General features: G+C 51.5%; 6 protein-coding genes across 6 annotated transcripts; 1 reads left to right on the top strand and 5 right to left on the bottom strand.

The window, feature by feature from the left end:
* Positions 1-29: 29 nt before the first annotated feature.
* BDR25DRAFT_333664 (uncharacterized protein) lies at positions 30-3,617 on the bottom strand. The gene is made up of 5 exons (XM_033692860.1): positions 3,265-3,617; positions 3,035-3,146; positions 2,611-2,975; positions 1,032-2,559; positions 30-949 (listed from the first exon to the last, which is right to left on the bottom strand). The coding sequence occupies exons 1-5, from the start codon at positions 3,510-3,512 to the stop codon at positions 419-421; spliced, it is 2,784 nt and encodes a 927-aa protein (XP_033548353.1). The 5' UTR covers positions 3,513-3,617; the 3' UTR covers positions 30-418.
* BDR25DRAFT_354048 (uncharacterized protein) lies at positions 3,565-5,545 on the bottom strand (the record flags this gene model as incomplete). Its single annotated transcript, XM_033695250.1, has 14 exons — positions 3,565-3,654; positions 3,711-3,743; positions 3,778-3,884; positions 3,936-3,969; positions 4,017-4,114; positions 4,161-4,221; positions 4,279-4,345; positions 4,404-4,621; positions 4,646-4,949; positions 4,995-5,119; positions 5,182-5,207; positions 5,260-5,395; positions 5,423-5,460; positions 5,494-5,545. 14 exons carry the CDS (start codon positions 5,543-5,545, stop codon positions 3,565-3,567), a joined length of 1,389 nt encoding a protein of 462 aa, XP_033548352.1.
* Positions 5,546-5,576: 31 nt separating this feature from the next.
* Positions 5,577-9,073, top strand: BDR25DRAFT_354047 (uncharacterized protein; the record flags this gene model as incomplete). Its single annotated transcript, XM_033695249.1, has 22 exons — positions 5,577-5,588; positions 5,624-5,809; positions 5,848-6,083; positions 6,127-6,313; positions 6,381-6,450; positions 6,503-6,612; positions 6,669-6,809; positions 6,833-6,895; positions 6,947-7,269; positions 7,317-7,472; positions 7,550-7,807; positions 7,844-7,922; positions 7,958-8,014; positions 8,077-8,178; positions 8,264-8,359; positions 8,417-8,488; positions 8,512-8,560; positions 8,653-8,759; positions 8,798-8,897; positions 8,925-8,946; positions 8,973-9,007; positions 9,039-9,073. 22 exons carry the CDS (start codon positions 5,577-5,579, stop codon positions 9,071-9,073), a joined length of 2,496 nt encoding a protein of 831 aa, XP_033548351.1.
* Positions 9,074-10,195: 1,122 nt separating this feature from the next.
* BDR25DRAFT_324742 (uncharacterized protein) lies at positions 10,196-12,772 on the bottom strand (the record flags this gene model as incomplete). Its single annotated transcript, XM_033692177.1, has 3 exons — positions 10,196-10,924; positions 10,975-11,517; positions 12,533-12,772. 3 exons carry the CDS (start codon positions 12,770-12,772, stop codon positions 10,196-10,198), a joined length of 1,512 nt encoding a protein of 503 aa, XP_033548350.1.
* Positions 12,773-14,936: 2,164 nt separating this feature from the next.
* Positions 14,937-17,311, bottom strand: BDR25DRAFT_259895 (DUF647-domain-containing protein; the record flags this gene model as incomplete). The annotated part of the gene is made up of 7 exons (XM_033686615.1): positions 17,179-17,311; positions 16,996-17,087; positions 16,895-16,907; positions 16,615-16,808; positions 16,089-16,434; positions 15,849-15,893; positions 14,937-15,699 (listed from the first exon to the last, which is right to left on the bottom strand). Coding segments are annotated over exons 1-7 (1,560 nt in total), but the record flags the coding sequence as incomplete, so codon positions are not given.
* A 1,153-nt stretch (positions 17,312-18,464) lies between these two features.
* Positions 18,465-21,299, bottom strand: BDR25DRAFT_259892 (DAO-domain-containing protein). The gene is made up of 5 exons (XM_033686614.1): positions 21,221-21,299; positions 20,536-21,157; positions 20,218-20,477; positions 18,856-20,172; positions 18,465-18,798 (listed from the first exon to the last, which is right to left on the bottom strand). Exons 2-5 carry the CDS (start codon positions 21,054-21,056, stop codon positions 18,710-18,712), a joined length of 2,187 nt encoding a protein of 728 aa, XP_033548348.1. The 5' UTR covers positions 21,057-21,157; positions 21,221-21,299; the 3' UTR covers positions 18,465-18,709.
* Positions 21,300-21,354: the final 55 nt, after the last annotated feature.

Below are 21,354 nucleotides of genomic sequence, written 5' to 3'. Positions count from 1 at the left end.
GACTCAAAATATTCCTATTTGCTGTCCCTAGCAAAACATGCCCAGAAGACCTATGGCACCCTCATGATCTCACCAATGCAACCTAAAAGAAGCCCCTTCCGACACCAAGTATGCTGCCAATAAACCCTCTACTTCTGTCCCTTTTTGTTAAAAAAAATTGTAAAAAAATCGGCCTAAACACCGATTTCACCTGACCAGCCATGCCTGGTGCAATAGGCCTCCAGACGCCATCGCTCAGCTAGTATACAAAAAGTAGGAAATTGGAAAAAGTAGAAAGCTGGGGCTTTCTAGGGGATACAGAGTGGCATGCAGGGGAAGATTTAAACCTCTGTCAACATACCTGAGGGTTTTGAAACCGAAGAAGTTAGGCACGCAAACAAGCATGTTCTCTCTCCATCATATCTTGAGAAAACTCATGTCAAACGCGCCGAGCGGTTTGACTGAGCAGTCTATCTGCACGCTCGAAAAGATTGATGGTAGTTGACGGTATGGATTGCGGTGGCATGTGGTTCGGGGTATTTGGAACGGTTGCTTGCGCTGCTGCACCCAGGGCTGCACTAAGTGGCGTTGCTGGGACTGGAGTCACATAGCCACCAGAGCCAGATCCGAGACTCGCCGTCGAGTATGGTTGGGAGAAGGCAGAAGCTACCGAGGTGATAGATGTGTTGATTGGGCCGGGGAATGAAGGGCCCCCGCCGGTCGTCATAGTTCCGGTGGGTTTGCTGAGGAATTTCGGCGGTTGTGTACGTGAGGTAAAGGAGGAGAGGGATGGGGGTCCCATCAAGCCTAGGTTGTTCGAAGTCAGATGCGACCACGGGGAATCGTTGATAGCCAAACTGGCGTCCTTGACCGTTTTATGTAGGGGTTTCATAAGCTGCTTGACTTCGGAGCTCAAAAGCCCTAAGTTTCGGCCTTCGCCTGAGCTGAGTTGTGCGAGCTCGCCCCATGCCTATACAGAAGTTAGCCTAGAAGTTTATCGAGATATTTAGTGTAGTTTTCTTTGGGAACGATGATAAATAAACGGCACAAACCTTGATAAAGCCCATACACTGTTGCCAGAACTCCGGCTGGCTTCTTGTGTAGCTGTCTTTCAACTGCATCTGGGAGAGACGCTTAGCTAATGGGAACGTCTTTTCCTCGACGTGATTACTCTTCTCAATCAGATTGAGTAGAACTTTGATCTTTGGATCGTCAGGGTCCCAATCCCTCCTTAGAGCCTCAAAGTTATTCTTCAGTAATCGAGAAATTTGCGGCATGTAGTTCCGGCATGAATCACAAGCGGCTCTGAGCTTCCCGTAGATTCGATCGAATTGAGCATCTTCGTCAGCCTCGTCGAAAGAACTTGTCAGCGTGTTCGTTCGCGACATAGTCGTAGCAAGGGTAGTAAAGGATTCTCCTGAACGAGGCGTGGCTGCACTGATGCTGGTTAAGGTATTCGTCCGGCTATTATCGTTGCTGTGAAGAATCACTGGGGGTGGAATCTGGTACTGTCCGTTCCGCTGCGGAGGCGATGTCTGTTGGTATCGTCGAACTTTCAGCGGTCGGGCAGCCCGCACAGTAGCGAGGGTGTCAGTACCACTCGGCCTGCGCCTGCCTAAGGCAGTGTCTCGGAACTCTGCGCCGAGGATAGAACAGGCGTTCCTCAATTCGATCAGAGTACCTTGCTGCAGGAATAAGAAACTCCGGACAAATCGCGGATCTGAGTTTTGGATGATCTCCACCCGGTTCTCCGCAATTGATAGGTTGATATACATGAACAAGTTGAGGCACTTTAAGGTGTATTGGTATACAGCCTTGGAGAGCTTTTCGGCTTCTTCCTCATCTTCTTCTGCCAGTGTTTCAAACCGCTGAAGGAGTTCATTTAGAGCCCGGACATGGAGATATGTGGCGGAAAAGCGGCGGTAGAAGTCTTCTTTTCGGCGCATGCCTTCTTTTGTCCTATCAGTCCGTTTGACCGACCGCATCATATGTGAAACGGTATCATGTAATTGGGAGATGGCGTAGAGAAAGTTTTTCGCAGCTTCAACCACAATATCTGGTGCTCGGGAACCGCGCTTATGCTCGCGAACATCGGAAAGAGGACGATTAGCCAACGAGCGAACCGTCCCAGTATCTCCGTAGCCAATGGCTGTTGCCGGCCCTGACATGCCATTAGCCACTTTACTACTAGGCAGGACGTAGCCTTGACTAAATCCTCGAAAGTGACTTGTCCTTTGCAACTCATCCACAGCACCCAGGTCTGATGTTTGTTTTGTGTATATCCCCATACGCTTCGCGCGGAGGCTTGCCGAGCCAGCACCCTCGCTTTGGCTTCGGTTTCGCTCATTCGAGCCATTTGCTAGGACCAAGGGAGAAACGGGAGGTCTTCGAGGCATGCCATTATTTTGCTGCGACTGAACGCGATAATGCGACCGGGTTGGGATGGGAGGAGGCATTCCTGGAGAATCGGGCTTGCTCTCTCCGAAGAAGTCAAGGTTGCTGATGCTGGGCTTCACGGGGAATCTTCCGCCATTGGGGCGTTTCGCAGGGCGTGGAGTCTCAGGATTGCTCTCACTCCAGCTCGACACATGTTAGAGAGACTGCAAACTTAGAATTGGCGGGGGAGCATACCTCTCGTCTCCAGATTCCACTCGCAATCTTTCGAAGTCGACACGCTGTTTTTCCCTTGAGATCTGCTGTCTCATGAACCGCTTGACCTGGATGGCAATAACCGCATCTCTCTCATTCTCGCTTGCCGGGGAAGGGGCATTGTCTCTAATCGTGCAGACATCCGGCGGAGGGAATCGGAGGGGGTTGCCGTCGAGCTTCAAGACCTGCAGGCTGTTGATGTCGCCCAAGCACACGGGCAGCTCCTCGATCTTGTTCCGCGCAATGGCCAGCACTTTCAGAGAAGTCAGGTTTGCAATCGCTTTGGGTATGATCTTGATCTTGTTCTTGCTGACGTCGAGGATTTCGAGCGAGGTCAGCCTCAGAATCTAAGTGGCATTAGCTCTGGTTAGCGTTGCACTCAGCTGTAGGAGCAGGTCAGACGAACGGCATCGGGGATCTCTCGCATTGCATTGTAGCGCACGTTGAGGTAGCGGAGGCGTTTGCATTCTATCAGGCGGAGTGGGAGCGTCGTCAATTGATTGTGGGAGAGCGCGAGCCTGTGCAGGTCAGTGTCGGCACGTAGAGGAGCTCAATGCGGGTGTGCGATATGGGAGTGTTGGCGAAGGGCTGTGCTCAGGGTGGTGCGGGATTGGGCATGGGCATGGGCATGCTCACCGTTCAATCTCTGCTCTGATGACATCGATGACCTCGTCAGGCAAGTGGGCAATGTTGTTGTGGCCTAGGTCGATGGTAATGCCGGGCTGCTGTTGCTGCTGCTGCTGCTGCTGCAGTTCTCTGGGCGGGGCGGGCGTGTCGGCTACGGCTCGCTGGTTGATATCCTCGCGAGATGCCTCGATGGCGGCGCGAGCGAGGGCCACGACCTCGTCGTCCGAGACGGGCGCAGCAGTGTCGTTGCTCATCATGGGCGGCGCGGGATACGTGATGCGGGACAGAGAGGCTGGCCGTCAGTCATGGTCATTCATGGTCTGTTGGGCGGCGGAGAGCAGGAGCGCAGACGTGCAGGCGTGAGAGCTTCATGTCAAGGGAGACGACTTCGTTGTCTGTCTGTCGATTCACCTGCCCCTGGACCCTACTAGACCTCTTTGGGCCTAGCGTCAAACTTGCAGCCTCCCGACCTCATCGGTTGCTCTTGTCTTTTGGGCCCCAGGAGTGAATAGCCTCGCCAACAGCCTGAATCTCTGCAACATCCGCCTGCTGTTCGCCCATCTCAGCGGCCTCGCCGCCCACGCGCTTGTTTGGCGCAGAGCGGTCGGCGCCGTCCCATGGGGTGCCGTCTGTCGGCCGTTGAGATCGAGCTTCAAGTAAACATGTAACGGCTTACCCACTAGAGCAACAGCCGATCTTGGCGAGTGCCACCTGCTAGGGGGCCTGTCCTGTGGATTGCCTCTGTCATTCTTTCCCTGGACTTGATGCGGATCCATAGACAACATGCAGTTGGAGGCAGTTGAATTCAAGGTATCAGCCTTTCCACAGCCCAAAAGCTCAACATCGCTAGGAATCCATGCTCATCAGCATTGGACCCCACTCAGTGCAGTGGTGTCAGTCGAGACGCGCCATCACGCAGGTAATGTGCAGTAGCGACGCCGGCACACTGTTCTCTCCGTCACCATGCTGCGAGCATCATCCTCAGTCATTTTGCGATTGTTTGACTTATTATTTCATTGTCACGACCTCAATTGGTCCCTCTCGCGAATACTCTAGACCCAGGGGAATACGATCCCCTTCCACCACCAAGCTGTAGTTCATCTGGGGCGGCTCTACTACTACGGGATGCTGCGCAGAGGGGTCTTGACAAGGAGGATGATTTTGATGACGCAGCCTCACCGCCCATTACTAGAAGCACCTCCTTCCCTAAGCAGCTCGAGAAGTCCAATTCGTACATATGGTCTGCCACGAACTCTTGCTTTGCCAACCTGCAGCTCTTTGGAGGACGTAGCTCACAGCCCAAAAGTTCTGAGCAGAAGTATTCCTCTGGGCAGCTCAACGAACCCAAAAGACTCGAAAAGTCAGCCTGTGGTTGCGTGTCCTCTCATACCACAGCTTCTTGGTTGAGATGAAGCAACCTCAGAGTCAAAACCTTCAAGCCGGCCCTCCCTTTGGCCAATCCTGCAGCATCCACAGGCCGTTTCCGACCACTAAGTCCTCCCAAACCCCCTCCTGTGCCGAACAAGAGTCCCCTCAGAACGTGTCTGCCGATAGAAATAAGTCCAGAACTCACCAGAGGGGAGCCGAAATTTCTCACATCCCTTTTAGATCCAAGCTCAAAATTCGACTGAAATACCACGTCGCACTCTATTAGAATATTCGTCCTACCAGAATAATCCACGGCTTCCTCTGCACTTACGTCGATGGAACTCTCTAGAAACAATAGAATTCGTCAGTACAGAAAGTCCTTCAATTGATGGCAAGGCTCTACGGCTGAGTGTCGATAGCTCCACAACGCGTCTTTCAGTCCTTGTCTAGGAGGAACACCTTCGTCGTCCACGAATTCAGAGCGATCAACCTCTACCTCAACACGGTGCCAACCTCATAAGAATTCTACTGTTCGTCTCTTGCGTATTCTGAGAACACGCAAGGCTGAAGAGCCATTACTCGAGCTAGCAAACATTCAGATAACTAAGAGAATATCTTTGGATTAAACTTCCACACGAACTGGGTCCTCAAGTTCGGTCATGACGGTTTCGTCTGGGCAGCCTTCTGAAATAGGATATTCTGTCCTGGAAACAAGTTGTGAGTCCACATCAAATAAAGAAAATGGAAGTCGAGCGACTACGATATAGTTGGACTACGCGAGGCACATCCAGCTCTCTACGCTGAGATGAAGGCTGCCAAAAAGAGAAATGGGTGAGTCTGATTACTGGAAATATCATTCTCTAAAGAAACTCTGAATAAGCTGTAATGATAACACTATCTTCTGTTCAATGTTGCCGGACATGCTGCTATACTTCGCTTCTGTAGTATTCACCATGTCTGGATATGTCATCGGACAGCATTCCACGTGCGTCCAGGATAGTACAGCACCTCTCCATGTTCACTGCTGCTCCTACACCCCCGAGGCCCTTCCCGTGATCTCGGCGAGAGATGCTCCTTCTCCAAAAATATACACGCCATCCCGCTCTTGCCGTATTCGTACCTCAACTTCAAAGCTCTCACATCTCTCCCGAGGTTCGTCTCGTCGTCTAAGTCACATCACCTCTTCGTTAATTTTCCACGCTGTAATCTAATCCACATTTCAAGATCGCACCTGATCGTACCAATGCCGACTCTATCCTCGTATCTACCAAGCCATCAACAATGTACCAGAAACGTGGAACAGTCGTGGCAGTCCGGCACTTGCTCAGTCCGTACCTAGCGGCAGGTATACCCAGAAAATTCGTACTTCGTCTCCGGCAAAATGCGAACGTCCACCCTATGGCCGCGCACCCCACCAGCCCTACTAGGGGTTCAGAGCCCGTTCTTGAGGAAGCAAATTCGTTGACGAGCACATTTCAATCTTCAATTTACCCAATCGAGAAGTCACACGCCCACTATTCCTCATGACGAATTTCCCAAGGAACTAGTTGCGCGTCTCGCATTCAATATATTCACTTATCGCAACAAGAGGAGGGGCCTTGAGGGTGACGAAGCTATGAGGAGACGGCGCTGTTACCTTCCTATCACGGATATTAAAGATCGAAGAAAGAATCAAATTAGCTGGCTCACCGTACCAGGTTGGGGAAGATTAAATATTGCAGTGCTACCTGGTAACATCGGTGTGATGATGTTGGCAGCCGAGGTGCAGATTGAATGACCATCGGCGATATGCGCGGCAAACCCTCGAACCATCCATCCCTAAGCATGGTCGATAGTTCACCACTGCTCAGGACTGCACAGCTGGTCGTGGAAACGGCAGGCGTTCGACAATGCCAACCTCTGGATGGTAGTCGCAAAGCGGGGACAGCAATCTATTTAGTGGCGAGACCGGGGAAAACCGAGCTTATAATCCGACATGTCAGACTTCTGGTGAGATCATAGTGGAGCTATTATTTATAGGTATGTGTAGTTCGCTATCTCACCAGTTGTGGCTGCTTTTGCCATCCGGTCAAGAGTTAGTTCTCGGCAAGGCCAGCATAGGTGAGCACCACTTTGCCGCCTGCCTGGCCTCAATTTTGGGGCCTGGCACAAAGTTCACTATCCAGGACCTCAAGGCTGGGTTCAAGGTTCAGCTGTGATTTCGGAACAGCATGTCGTGCTCCCTCACACTCATGTTCTCAACCAAGGATCTCTCATCCATCTCCTCATTTTAGTGTCACATAGAATAAGCAGAACCATTCTAGAAGATGACGAGAGATCTCAGGTGTGGTTCCGCTTCGCCACTTGCAGAGCTGACCGGTTACACAGGATCTCAACGGGTGCTGCAGATTCACCAATCCAGATGCCAAAGTCGCACAGTTGGATGAGAACTCTAAAATACAGATCTAAGCCACCAGCATCGTCGTCTCCACGTGCCCCCATCGCCGAGAAAGCTTCCGATACTCTCCAGCCAATCAGGGCTCCCAATCAGCATCGTCAATTTGCGAGCGAGGAAAACCGGGTACGACCAGAGGACAAATCCCAGCGTTACCCGGTAATAAGGGGTACAGCGGTACTTCTCGTTTCCGACAGCATTGTGACCCTTTCGTAAACGTATCCTCGTTCGCGTGCTATCACCATTTCCACCAACCAAGAACACTTGTGGGAGCCATCGTGACCGACTTTGATATCAAATCGAAATCTAGGCTAAATCTAGAGGTGTCTCAAGGATGGGGTCCCAATCTCCACGTCAAACGCCGATGGCCACTCCACATCGAGAAGCAAGGGAACAAAAGCAGCGATGATACAAGGTTGGGCGATTGAGTGCATGCTGCACGTCTCCATGTCGTGGCATATTCTATCCGGATTGAGGCATCAAATGCACCAGTTGGCTGGCAACAGCCCTCACCATCAATTCCATGTCTCTTATGAAAGGCAGAAGTGCCGGATTCAGCCCTACCAGCACATCACGTCACATCAACACCCACACAATCCTGAAACCCCACAGAAGCACTTCTGTAAGCTTACTCCCCAACGTCTCCAAACACATGTCGTTCGAAGACGTTATCGCGGCGACAAGAATGGCACTTCCAACCCTCTTTAAATTTTTGACATTTTCGACAACCGCGCGTCGCGCGGCAAGGCTGTCCCTAATATGAAACGCTCCACACTCCGCCTCCAGTTTCGCCATCCAAAACGCTCCACATGTCAACCGGGGGGCGGAATTTGTTAAAACCGCCACTACTCAAAACGTGCATACAGTTTGACATTAACAGTCATGAAACACGCTGCCCAGCTCAAAAGCCCTATTCCCGAAAGACTAGACCTGCATAAACCGTTTCTTATCCCTCTCGTCCTCAACCCCACAACCTAGAGAGAGATAGGAAATGAAGTAAGCATTTCCATGTCATTCAGCCCAAACGAATTCAACCACGATCCTTCCTCTTAGAGTTGTTACTGTATACTCTTTCAAGGCTAGGCAGTACAATTAAGCTTATCTACGAGGCACAGCGTTGGGTGTCCATGATTCACGTCTAAATTTGAACTGACTTCACTCCCTGCACATCTAAATCCACCAACTGGACAACCACGGCCGGGCTAGGGTGAAAGAAGGATGCTCGACCGACTTGCACTAAACGCACGTGTTCTACCCCAGAACCAACACGAGCTCAATGGATTTCCTCAGGATCTGACCAATGTTCATCTAACAGTGCAGTCATACGGCACATAATTCTACCTTATCCGGTCGGACTAGTCGCACGCATCCTGCCTATCCCAAGAAGTGGGGGAAGGAATGGAGGTATACGAGACAGATGCCCTGCATTCTGTGGATATCGTGTGCTCGTGCAGCGGTTAGATGGAAGCACAACAAGTGAAATAACGACAGCAACATATTCCCGTGACCTCTCTCTCACCCGAGCACCTGGCACTGACGCTTGCACTTCTGAAGAAGTCAACCACTCAAACAATTCCCCCTATTGCTGCGTTGAGCTGATCTGATCTATTCTGTGCCTTCCCGTCCCGCGTCTCCTATCTCTCGTGTCCTGTGGTGCTGTGACATTCTCCGCCAAAAAGCAAACCGCGAGAGCAGAGTTGCGGTGAATCGACACCCTCACCGCCAAATGTCCTCGCCCAGACCCAGGCACAAACATCCGGCACTGGCAACCGTGCACTCACCCGCCTCAGAACCCGGCTGGGATTAGGAATTGCTGGAGGGAATAGCAAAAGCAAATATAGTCATCACTCACCGATCGATCGATTAGCGCATTGCGCTTCCTGGGGAACGTACGCAGGCAATGCATGTTGAATAGCACCGCGTTTGTCAAAGTGAATCCGCTTCTCTATAGTTCAGCCTTCTATCCGGCGGGATAGAATAGGCAAATATTTGGTATGCATGGCTTTGTGGTATTGATTGAAGGATAATATTAAGTATTAACACTAAGGTAAACCGCCCCATATCAATGGCATATCCATGGTGATCTTACCATCTCCATGCAACGAAGCCCAGAGCGTAGTGACTTAAGTCCTGGTGTTGCAGTTCTCTTAAACCACCCCCCAGAAATGGGAGGCGAGCCAACCCTGGACAGGGAGAGAAAAATGCCTTCATTCTTTCGTGATATCAAGATCATCCATCTAATCCGCAAAGGCCATCTAGGTCCTTCCTCAAGAACCTGGATTCCCAAGATAGAAAATAAAAACACTCTCGTAAACCACCCAGCTGTATCCATAAAATTTGTCCGATTCATGACGATATTGTACGTTCCGATGTGAAGTGATGTCATAATATCAGCGAAAGATGAATGAAGATCAGATCTCTCCTCTTAGCTCATGAGCTGTGCACTAAATAGTGGCCCTCAATCTTAGGCCCGCCGTATGACGCCAACTCCCGGGTTACCGCACCGTCGTCGACCCAGCCAGGGTGTCCTTGCTGAATTCCTAAAACCAGACTCCAAAATTCCCCATCTCCAGCCAATCCCATCCTACCCAGATCCAAATAGGCCCCAAAAGTATTTTGCAAACAGAGAGAAAACGCCGTGTCTAAGAAGTACCTAAGTATAAATTGCCAACAAAACAACCGCCTCCAGAATGTTTGAATAGATAATTCGCCGAATTCGCCTTGCATGAATGGAAATTGATGGGGAAAAAAAAGTGTGGATACGAATTGAAGGATTTGAGAAAAGATGGAGCGAATCAAGACGCCAGGTTTTATGCAAAGCCCGAAATATGCAAAAGGGGGATTATGCATGGAAAAGAGACGTTCTGATATCGCAACTCGCGCTCGCACATGGTTTCGTTCGTAATCATGCCTGTCCTGCCTGACTGTCTAGCTGTTCCGTTCTGATTTGGATCCGGGCTTTCATGAAAGGTGGGGGCGGTCAACGCATCGCGTCGTATTCCCACATTAATCCCAGGTCGCCCGGTATTTGGTTGCAAGGGTCGTTCCTCGGATCCGCCCTACGGACCGGTGGAAGAGACTTGTGGAAAGTCAGTGTGATGGAGGTGAAGCAATGCTGGATTTGATTGATCGGGCTCTTCAGAAAAGTCCTCCTTCAACGGCGCCTTGTTCCTCTTCCCGAAGCGCGCCACCGCTTCTTTTCTTAGGCCACAGCTTACTGCTCACGCGTTTCCAGCTATCCCTTGTCGCGCCTGCAAGACCATTGTGCTCGCCCCTGCTTGTCCTTGGACTTGGCGTTCCGCTATGTGTGCTACCGGTTTCATAATATGCTTGATGGAAGTCGTTCATGGGATAGTCGCTCATTGGTGGGGTACCGGGTGGTGTTAATGGGTCGCTTATGCCACTTGGGCTGCCGCTTCCAGAATCGTCCGTCAATGCCTCGCTGCCACTACCATAACCTGGTGTTGCACGTGCTGATGGCGATGAGGATGACGAGGTTGCTGTGGGTTGAGAATTGAAGCGTGAGTGAGAAAAGGGACGCGGATGCATGAAATTCGATGTAAGGGATGAGGGTGCGGATGCTCTTTGATGCGTGGGGTGTTGTTGCTGGCTGCGAGTGTGATATACGGTACGATCGTCATAGCTGCGGGTTTGAGATCTTTGAAGGCCTGTATCATGGCTGTCGTAGCCAGTTGACGGAGGGAAAGCGCTTTGAGGGCAGACGGAGTTAAGGAAAGACACTAGCACACTTTCTTCCATCAACTCATAAATCTTCGCGACGGCTTCGTCTAACGACGATGGGTGCGGAGGAACGTATGATTCGGACAGGTTGAGAAGGGTATCGCGAACGTCAGCGGGAAGATTGACCTGGGAATGTTAACTCCACATACACATGTGCACAATAGTCACAAACTCACCTCTCGGGGACCTGATTCTCTAATGTAAGCATCGATTAATCGTCGCCATAGCATGAGCACGTATGCACACTCATCGGAGAGGGGTGAGATGGGGCTTCCAGGATGGCGATTTACCATCTTGGAATAGTGTTTTCGATACCTAGAAGCATCCATGGTGAACTCCAGGTTTTCCAGACAATGGTTCTGCGACAGAAATGCCATGAAGGAACTTAGCGTCCATGGCGGCGGTGCGGTATTTGCAAGGATTTCAGAGAGGTTTGGTCGGCGGTTGCAGTGAGGGCTGGTGATGTTCTTCGGTATTGAGACGGTCAACGACCGTGAAGAGGAGTAGGATTGGGACATGGTCATGTTAGTGTCTTCGTCCTCGAAGTCTGCTTCCACTGACGAGGTCGTCGGCGAAGAGGCGGTCGAAGACGACGTTCGTATTGATAACGCGTTTGCTCCTGCTTTCCGTGAATTCATCATGCTTCTCCACAACTGCTTGTACACCCGTCGGGCGGTGGTCTTACTCTGTTCGTCAAAGCCGGGACAAGAACAGAACTGCTGGGGGCGGAATTGTTGCGCCAGCTTGTCGAAGGAGAGTGGCACGAGGTTCTACAAGAACCTAGCGACGGACGAGGGCGATAACGTGGAGGACAGCGCGAGTGTTACTATGACTGTAACATGGAAGTGGGCAATGTCGTGACTAAGGCGCCGAGAGGGGGTATAGCGCAACTGCAGCTAGGCGTGTCCGCTTCCGGATGTCGCGCGAGGGTATGCCGAAGTTTGCTCGTCCTGCAGCGTCTTCTCGAACAGGGTCACGGCAGAAGCGAGCAAATTGTTTGCTTCACAAGACGACGCAGCGTTCTGCGGGCGATAGCGCGAGTATGCAGGCCGAGAGTCGCACGCCCTATATAAGACTTGGGATTACGAGGTGGGCGGGGAGGTGCAGGTGCAGGCGGCGTGTGGGCTCCAGTCGGCGGCGATGATTAACGGAAGGGAGGAGTAGATGAGCGATGGTAGCGCCAGAGGAAGTGTCGAAAAGGCAAACGCTGCAGGCGGCAGCGAGAGAGGGCGCGGCGGCGAGGGCTGTGAGGAAGGAGCAGGAAGACACACGGAGGACAAGCGGCGCGCAGGTGGAGTGCGGCTCAGCGAGGTTTTGAGGGGGAACAGTCAGGATGTCAGGCCTGGAGAGCGTGGGCGTGTTGGCTTTTGGGTCAGCAGAGGCCAGGTCCCACAGCGGAGAGCGGGTGTGGATTTGGCGATGGACGGTCGTGTGTGAGTGGGATGTCAGTGAGCATCGAGCAGTGCAGAGAGCGGAGAGTGCTCGGCTTGAGGGCTCGAGGGTGCAGCAGGCGGACAGCAGCGCAAAAGCAGCGAGCAATGGCCAGGTGCTGATTGGATACGTCAAACGGGACAAGCATGGGCCCGACAGGGGACCGTGGAAGCGCTAGAACGCACAAAGAAGCGCCAAGAGGCCGCTAGTGTCCACGAACAATCGCCCCCATGCTGAAACGGTCTGCGCTTGTCGGTGCTAGCCCCTGCTGGCCTCCGCTTCTCACCACTGTCCACTGCCAACGTTGCCAGACTGTGGCCCTGCAAGGAGGAGCGTGCAGTCGCCACTAGCCAGCGAGAGCATGTGCACCACCAGCGTCGCAGCGCTGGGCAGCCTGCCTCTCAGGACCTGGGACCAGTGTGCATCGCGCAGATTTGACTCTCGAGCTGCGGCGATTGAGCCAGATCCCGAGCCACTGGGTGCCACCACAGACATCTGTCGGCTGGCTGTCGTCCCAGGCGCGTAATCATCATAATCTACCATTCCGTTTGCTGCTCCAACCCCGGCGCCTGCACTGACAGGGTTCGAAAATTACGCCCTTGACTCTCCCTTGGCAATCTCCAGCAGTCACGAGCTTATCTCAGCCTCGCTCGAGGAGCACGCAAGCCGAAAAGAAGGCCGGGTGCTCTTCGCCATCGTCCCTGTCGACTTTGTCCGTGCTTCACCAGGCACAGCAACAATAATACCACACTCCCTCAATTGCAAACAAAGAAAATGCTCCTCTAGATAGGTGATGGTAGAAGTCGATGAACCCAATCAGGTTGATGAGGCCGATGAGGTCGATGCGACGATCCCTCCCCTCCACCAGCGTCTGGATAGAATCGGCGTTGGTGGAGAGTGCACGCACCCGCTGGCGAATTGCCTGACTCCAATGGTGCTCTGCTGCTGGCATCGGCCCTGAGGCGTATTTGACACTCCAGGGCATGCCTCGTTGCCGCCTTTCGTAAACCGCCGCCGTGAAGTCGGTGCACGGCCACAATTCTTGACTTTTTCTTCGCCCTGCCCCATCACTGGGGTGGAGCATCATGCCGTACACGGCAAGCCTCATTATCGTCATGAGACACCGTCGTTGGCTGCCGCCGTGGATAGGAGCACAGAGATTTCTTACGGTAATTATCCTTGCTGCAAAATGCACCTCAACACCACACGCAGATCCACAGGAGATCCCCACCAGCGCCAGCACGATGGCAAACACGACAGCGTTCCGTCGTTGACTGGCCGCGGGCTACCACCCAACACGGCGTCAAACCTTCCTTACCCACTGATTGCCATCAATAATGAGCCGAGCGCTACCGCGAGTACCAGGCTTTTCTCAGCTCCTCAATGCTGGGTCAGAAGACGCAGGCGCAGAACGAGGGGTTCTCACCGAAGCTGACGTTTCACCAGCTAAATGGTCGCCCCTGTCTCTCTCTCGCTCGCGCTGCTCTCATCTCCAGCTCTCCGACAAAGCCTGCAGATAAGCTTAGGCTTCTACGGATATTCTAGAATTCTACTAAAAGGGGAAGGCAGGCCACCTGCGCTTTTGCCGATCATCTTATTCATCTCGTCACCTTCTCGCATGACGATGCGCAAATCTACTTCCTTTTCGCGCTCGGCCGACGCCCGATTTTGAAGTAGCGTGATATTTTTAAGCCCTTTGCTTGGCGACGGCCTGCATCCTCGGTTTGCTGCGTGGAGGCGTGAGGCTCTCACCACGCGCTTCTAGAAGCGCCAAAGAATCGTAGTGCCAACCGACTGTAAGCGGCACAACCCTTCAAAGTGGAGCATGCCAAAGAAAATTCTGTTATCAACCTTAATAACACCAACGCCTTGACACTTCTTCGTTACCATCGCAGTGGATGTGACGTAGCGGAATGTCAACTGTCTCAATTCACGATTCTCCCGACTCACCGCCTCCTAGGTTGAGCTTTTTAGCCTGCGGCCTGGCATGATTCCCAGATCTCAACTCCACCCGCCACGCCTGTTTGGACTACTTGGCACTATGCATCCGCCACTTCCATTTTAACCCCCAATCTCGGCGCATGTTCCGGCAGAGAGATTTTCCCTCGGGAAGCACAAGAGAGAGGATGGAGGCGAGGCAAGGCATTCGTGTTGCTGCGTGCTTCCAACCCCATCCAACGCACAACGCCATCGAACCCAAGACACCCGTAACCAGAACCCTGGGAGCAGGAACGGAATGGTGGCCTGCGCCGTGGACACGCAGCCGCCTTCCTCGTTCAGAACGCACGCCGTATCCGAACCGAGCAATCTTCTATTCACTCCGGAAACAGAGCTAAAGAGTCCCCGATACGGCGCTTTCGGAAAAGGCGGCTACGCACCACAAGGTGGCACGCTGACAGGTGGAACTGTCGCTGGAACAGTGTGTAACCCTGACAGACAAAGACGAACACCAGCCACTCTGGGCGAGCAAAAAAAGGATAGAATAATGTCAGATGCTTGATTTCAATGGCATGCTCCGTACGCCGATATCCGTGGAATATTAGTCGAGCAGGGAGAGAGGGCTGTCGTCGATCATCCGGAATCGTGATCCCCTGGGGAAATTGTGGGCGATGGAGTTTTTCCGTTGGTCTTGTGAATCTCACATCAACTTCACAAAGTAAGCTTGTCTTTATCATAAGGACATTTAACTTCCTTGGCTACTATATGTCTTTATTGCGAGCAATCACTGCCAGTGTCCCTGGTCGTGTCTCCAAAGCACCGAGATCCAGATCCCATCCTGCATTCCTCAGGCTTTCCGTGTGCACGTCGAAAGTTTTCCGTATCTCTTCCATGGTTAGTCTGAGCTCAGCCAGCAGTCGTTGGCCTTCTTCTGACACAGACCTGTCATTCTCATCAGGCTGACCCTGTGCTGTTTTTGCCGTCGCTCTGGACCTAATTCTCGATCTTCGCGCCAGCAAAAGCGCCTGGCTCCACGCCTGGAGCTTATCAATCGGCGTGGCGCCTTCCTTCAAAACAATCCGAGCTTCGGATTCAGATTGATCGAACCAGAGTATGTAAGCCTGGTCATCAAACAAACGCAGCAACTCGGACAATTTGATGGCTTGCAGAACTCGCGATCCTGTCCGTTCACATCCATGCCTTGGCCCCAAGCGCGCGAGAATTGTTTCCAAACGCTCTCCAATACTGCAGTGTCCGACAATCTGGTCACGGCCCCCCGCTGCCGCTGCCCAGCGCAGAACTCCGTCACGCTCGAAAATGCGTTCTCTTTTCGACACTTCTGTTGGCTGGAGCACTCTTCCGTCTTGCAGTAACGTGCTTAGCACGATGTTGGCACGCTGGCGGTTCAGTGAGCGCATACTGACGGCCGTGACGGCAGCGTAGTTCATTGCTAGGTGGACTGATAGAAGGGCGATAAGCGTGGTCCATGTTGCCATTGGACTGGTCACCCAGGATACTACAACGCTGCCTGCCTGCATATATCGGATCATCAATTAGCCTGAGAACCCAGCATTCTTTGTATATCAGAACTAAGGCCAATTGAACGCTGCTGGGGCCTTATTGCCAAGCATCATATGTGGTATCCCATCATTAGAGAGACTTCGACAGGGGCAAGACTTACCAGCATCCCAAGCAGTGATATAACAGTCTCTTGGCTTGAGTCTTTCTGCAATTAAGATCAGCATTTAGCTTATCTAAGACATTTTTCCACACATGTATCGATATATGAAAGGTGGGTGGGTCCTTGTTAATATCTCCCCTCTCCCTCTCCTGAGGAAAGATTTAGATGAACCCATTTCGGACAGCAAAGTGCCAACACAAAAGCGATCAAACAACACATAAGAAACGATATTTTACTCACAGCATTCAATTCCCCGAGGTTGCCCTTCCGCGCAAAATGCGCGCTCAAACTCGCCTTAGAGCTCCCGGCACATACGCCACATAAACTCCGTAGCACACTCGAAAATCCAAGCACCATGACTCTTGCCGGTTTCGGGAATGCCGGAGATAGACAATCAAGCACCATGGCCGTGTCGTTGAAGATGTCGGCGGCTAACCGATACATTTTACACTCGGGCTCCAGCGATGTGCCGAGTTTGTGCGCGAACAGGATTGTTGCGATACGCCCCATGGATTCTTGGAGCACAGAGAGAAGAAGTGCGGCCGTGGGGGAGGCGGAAGCGTCACCAACACCGACTCCTGTTTCCCTTCATCATCAGCGGAGCCCGCGGTAGTCTGTAAGTTGTGGCTTGATCTTAGTCGCTCTCCATCCATAGCATGACTGCTGACACCGGACTTTTAGTCGAGGAAGGAAAGCAAGCGAAAACAAGTACGGAGAAATGAGTGAGGTATTAATCAAAATCCCAGTCCATCGGGACATGTTTCACTCTGTCTGCAGGATCTTTGTGGCTTCATTCGGGGAGATAGATTGGAAATCCATATCAGATATCATGCCATAAACAGGGAGGGAGAAGAAGAAGTGCATTTGACTTAACACATGAAAGAGGTCACACTTAACTTCGAGGACTGCGCGTGAGGATAACAGGCCGGCAATTGAAGACGAGAAGGCTTGTAGGGAGTCCTGTGTGACAGATGATCAGATCAGGGCGGACATTCATATTTGAATATCTCCGTCTTCGTACGTGCAGAGGAATAGGTGAGACTTACGTAGATCTGGTACCTGTTGATAACAGAAACAAGGAGAGAGAATCAGCTCGTGTGTGACAACCCAGGGAAGTTCAACAGGGTAGCCTAAGGTTCTCACGAACTGAATATAATCCTCCGTCACACTTTGCGGATATCCAGCTGGAAGAAAGACATCCAGAAGCTGTTGTCCAAAGCTCTTCATTCCTTTCGGAAACTATAAGCCATCATCATTCTCATTAGCCAACTCCCAGTTGTGGCACCCCAAATTCAAGATAGAGGGGAGAGAGGGTGGAAGTGAGACAAACAATAACATCAACCCTCGCCTTCCCATGCTCAATGGACTCGATATACGAAGCCATAATATTCCCTGCATCATCACGCTCCACAATCTCCAAGCTTCTTGCCTCCATCATGCGTCAGTGTTGTCGGACGAATGCAGGTGGTTGGTCATTGGAGGTTCTGATGAGAGAGGGCAGCTTTCTCGCGAGCCGACACAGGCCTAGCCCCCCACTCTGCTAAGTAGCTTTCCGCCAATTTCACCACCCACAGATTGATAATATCACTTCACCATCCACCAACCATGCCTCCTGCCCCAGTGCCAGAATCATTAGGAACACAAGTTCGGCCGAGATATCCCGAGGAATCTAAAGTTCTACTTCAGACCAGACAGAAGCCACCCACTGCTGCTTTAACACCCACAAAACCTTCTCGATCTCTCTACTAACGCAAACTCCAAACAAGTTTAATCTACGTTCCCAGAACTACCCAAACACACCCCAATTTGCAAATACAAACTCATCTAGGGTATCATTTATTGTATCGCAATCTTCAAATGTTATCCAATACCAGTATCGCAACTGAACGCTTTGGCGCTCGCTCACTCGCTCTGCACGCACCACTGCATTGCCCTACCCTACCATGCCCTGCCTTGTTCAAGGCCATCCATTCATGGACCATCGCAATACATACATAGGTCTTGTATATGCATTATCGATATGGGTTACCCATTTCAAGCTATCATATCCGAAACGCTCCTGCTGCCCTAGTTAGCCTCCTTCTAAACGAACATGCATGCACGCAATGCAGCAGCGCAATTTCTGTCTGTACGACCTCGGAAAGAACGTTGAGGCTCGAAATGAAGCGCTGAGCTGGGGACAAGGATGTGTAAGCGCCAGAGTTTTAGATCACGACGGCGGAGCGGAGAGGTGCCTGGGATGGAACAGCCCATACAGAGAGAAACGCTGATGATTTTGCGCGAGCACAGCGCAGAGATTGCTGTTACGGTATATAAATAGTCTAGACAATTTTTTTAGCATAGCAAGTGAGTTCATACGTAGGTGAAGGGATACATGCATGTATGCACGAGACGTGGATGCAGCGGTGAATCATGTCCGAGCGCGAGTGGCCAATCTATCTGTAGCCCTGTAAAGATGGGATTCGTATGTCGTGAGCAGAAAGCAAAGACATATATGGCACGGAAGGCTACTTCGAACAGTGTAGGTAAATCGTCAAGCATGGACGAAATACATGGCCAGAGCTTGTGACAGCAGATTGACACAGTCTGTGGAAGACGAGCAGTGGGGATTTGATCAATTAACGCTCTTAATAGCGTGAGGGAGAACGCCAACAAATACAAATTTATATGTGGAAATGCCCATACTATGTTCCACATTAGGTGACAAGATACATTACAGGAAGAAAACAATGTGTGGGCACTAGTATTCCGATATCGATCTTGCATGTACAGCCCACTTCTTTTAGGTTCCTAGTAGAATCAATACTCCTAAGCCAGCCGTCTATCCACATTTGACGGGAGGGAGGAAACAACAAATAAGTTCACTTGTTCGCTCCTAACCCAGGTCCCCTGACAGGATTATAGCCTTTTGGATACTTCGGCTCGCACTCGAGCGTCTCATCTGGTTTATCTACATCTAATCAGTGACAAACTCTCATGTCAAGTCATCAATCGCATTAGCACTCACCATGTCTGGCATAAAGCTGATACTCCTCATCCGCATACTTCCCCACCCTTCCACTCTCAACATCCTTTCTCGTTAACGTGAGCTTACCTTTGGGTAAGCCCATGCTGCCCAAAAAAGCTACCGCATCTTTCCACTCTCGCTCCTTCCTCTTTGCATCCCAGTGGAGTTCCTCACTCATGAGATCGATCACTGTAGGTAGCGCCTCAAGCGAGGCCTGTGCATTGAGGAACGCTAGTCTCATCCTACGAGCGACGACATCGGTGGCAGTCTGAGCGTATTCATGCCTCACACAATATCGGACTTCGCCATCAATGAACGGATACAATGGCGAAATGCGTTTTCCGCGTACGGGAAAGCGCTTTCCGGTTGGAGCCGAGAGTGCAGCGACAGTCCATGCCCGGTCACCATAAGCTGCGCAAAGATACTTCGCAATTTCAGTCTCGATGCCATAATGCTGGATGAGATTGATGAAGAGTGTCTTGGAATAACCGTGTGCGCCGATAAGCCGAACCCGGTGTGTTTGGCAGGTGCCGTCAAGAGGAGCTTCGTCTTCGACTTCAGTTCCGCTAACACGTGGTACGTTCACTGATGGTGCTGTTGTCAGACCAAACTCTTTGATTGCCTCGTCGACAGTCTCTTCGGCCATTTGTCGGTATGTGGTCCATTTGCCACCAGAGCATGTGATGAGACCAGAAGGAGATGTGGTGACTAAATGGTTTCGGACAAGGCCTTCAGTCTTGCTAGCCTTTGGATCTCTCACCAAAGGTCGGATGCCGGACCAAGCGGCAAGAACGTCACCACGTCTGACATTAATCTCAGGTTGAAGATACCGCCGGATTTCCTTCAGAATCCACTCGATCTCATCCTCTCCTGCAACGGGGTTCTTCATAATCGAAGTTGGTGTGTCTGTAGTACCAGCAATCGTATTCCCTTGCCATGGGAGGAAGAAGATAACCCGTCCATCTGACGTTGAAGGATCAATGAGACCCATATTCGCAGGGCTGTAGAACCCAGGCAGAATAACGTGAACACCAGAGCTAGGAGCGACAATCTCCTCTACACTCGGATCGTCTAATTTCCGGATAGAGTCTGTGAAGGGTCCGGTGGCGTTGATGATACCCCTCGCTTTGATTGTAAACTCTTGAGCTTGTTTGCCGTTCAACTCCAAAATGCAATTCTTTGCCCGTGCACCATAGAGTTTCCCGGAGGCGTCCCTCTCTAGCGCTATGACTTCTAGGTGATTGACCACGGTCGCACCATACAACGCTGCGGTCATTGCGAGGGACACGTTCATGCGAGAGTCGTTGTGCGCCCCATCTTACGAAGTTAGTACCGGATGAGTGGAGGTGTCAAAGCACGTACCGTAGTAGACAAGAGCACCAAAGAGCCCTTTCTTTTTGAGCATGGGGAATGCATCAAGAGCTTTACTCTTTGTCAAGAAGTACGAGCTCTCGATGTTCTCGGACCCAGCTAGAAAATCATACATCTTTGTACCGGCCCAGAAGTAAGGCACTTTCCACCACTTGTCGATCGGAATCATGATAGGAAGCCATGACGAAAGATGGGGAGCGGTATCCAAAAAGTAGCGTCGTTCACGAAGCGCTTCTACGACCAAAGCGTACCTTTTGAGTGGTTCTTAGCCCCAAAATGTAGCAGTATTGCAAGGACGCTAAAACTTACTGACTATAGTCCAGGTTCCAAACAGCTTTCTCAAGATATCGGACACCTCCGTGGACTAACTTTGTACTCTTACTACTAGTTCCACTACTAAAATCGTCCCTCTCAACCAGCGCAACCTTTAGACCTCGAGTCACCGCATCAAGCGCGATTCCAGACCCAGTAGCACCGCCACCGATAATCAACAGATCATACGGCCCATCCCCAGCGTCTTCTGTTGCGGGAGTAGAGCTCCTGCCAAACCAAGTATTAATCCCGCTCCCCAATTTGTCCATACTGAGCACAACAGTTCCCATGCTTCGTTTGAGGTCTGCAATTTGCTCATCACGGCTCTTGATGCGGGGGAACTTTGGAGGTCTAAAGACACCCCCTTCTCCATACGTGGGTGGCGGAACCGCAGCGGCTTCCAGGCCAGGGATATCTCGCGGTCGGTATGCCGTGTAGAGTATTGCACCACTGGTGACTCCAGCACCTGCCGTATACAGCAGCGGCTTTAGAATTCGACTTGAGCGCCTGGCAGCCATGATATTGCTCAAGTTGTAGATATCCGACCAAAGGAATGTCGAGTCCACCCCACTTCGATATCAATGAGGACAGAAATATATGTCCAACAGAGGCGCAAGGCCTTTCACATGCTTTTGTTAGTGCCAAATGCGCACCGGAGAATATCGTGCTGCATCCCACTCACCTTGCAGGTTTGCTAAGACAACATACCTAGCCGTATAAAAGCTGTTGCAAATTTTCCGGCCACTTTGGATGGGGATGAGGCCGCAGGGGGAGAAGAGTGGGAGTTTGGGTGTTGCATTGGCAATGGATGACGAA

This window comes from Lindgomyces ingoldianus (genome assembly GCF_010093535.1).
Source record: "Lindgomyces ingoldianus strain ATCC 200398 unplaced genomic scaffold BDR25scaffold_13, whole genome shotgun sequence".
Lineage (NCBI taxonomy): Eukaryota > Fungi > Ascomycota > Dothideomycetes > Pleosporales > Lindgomycetaceae > Lindgomyces > Lindgomyces ingoldianus.
The sequence above is the reverse complement of the archived record's forward strand: the minus strand, read 5'-3'. Positions and strand labels throughout refer to the sequence as shown.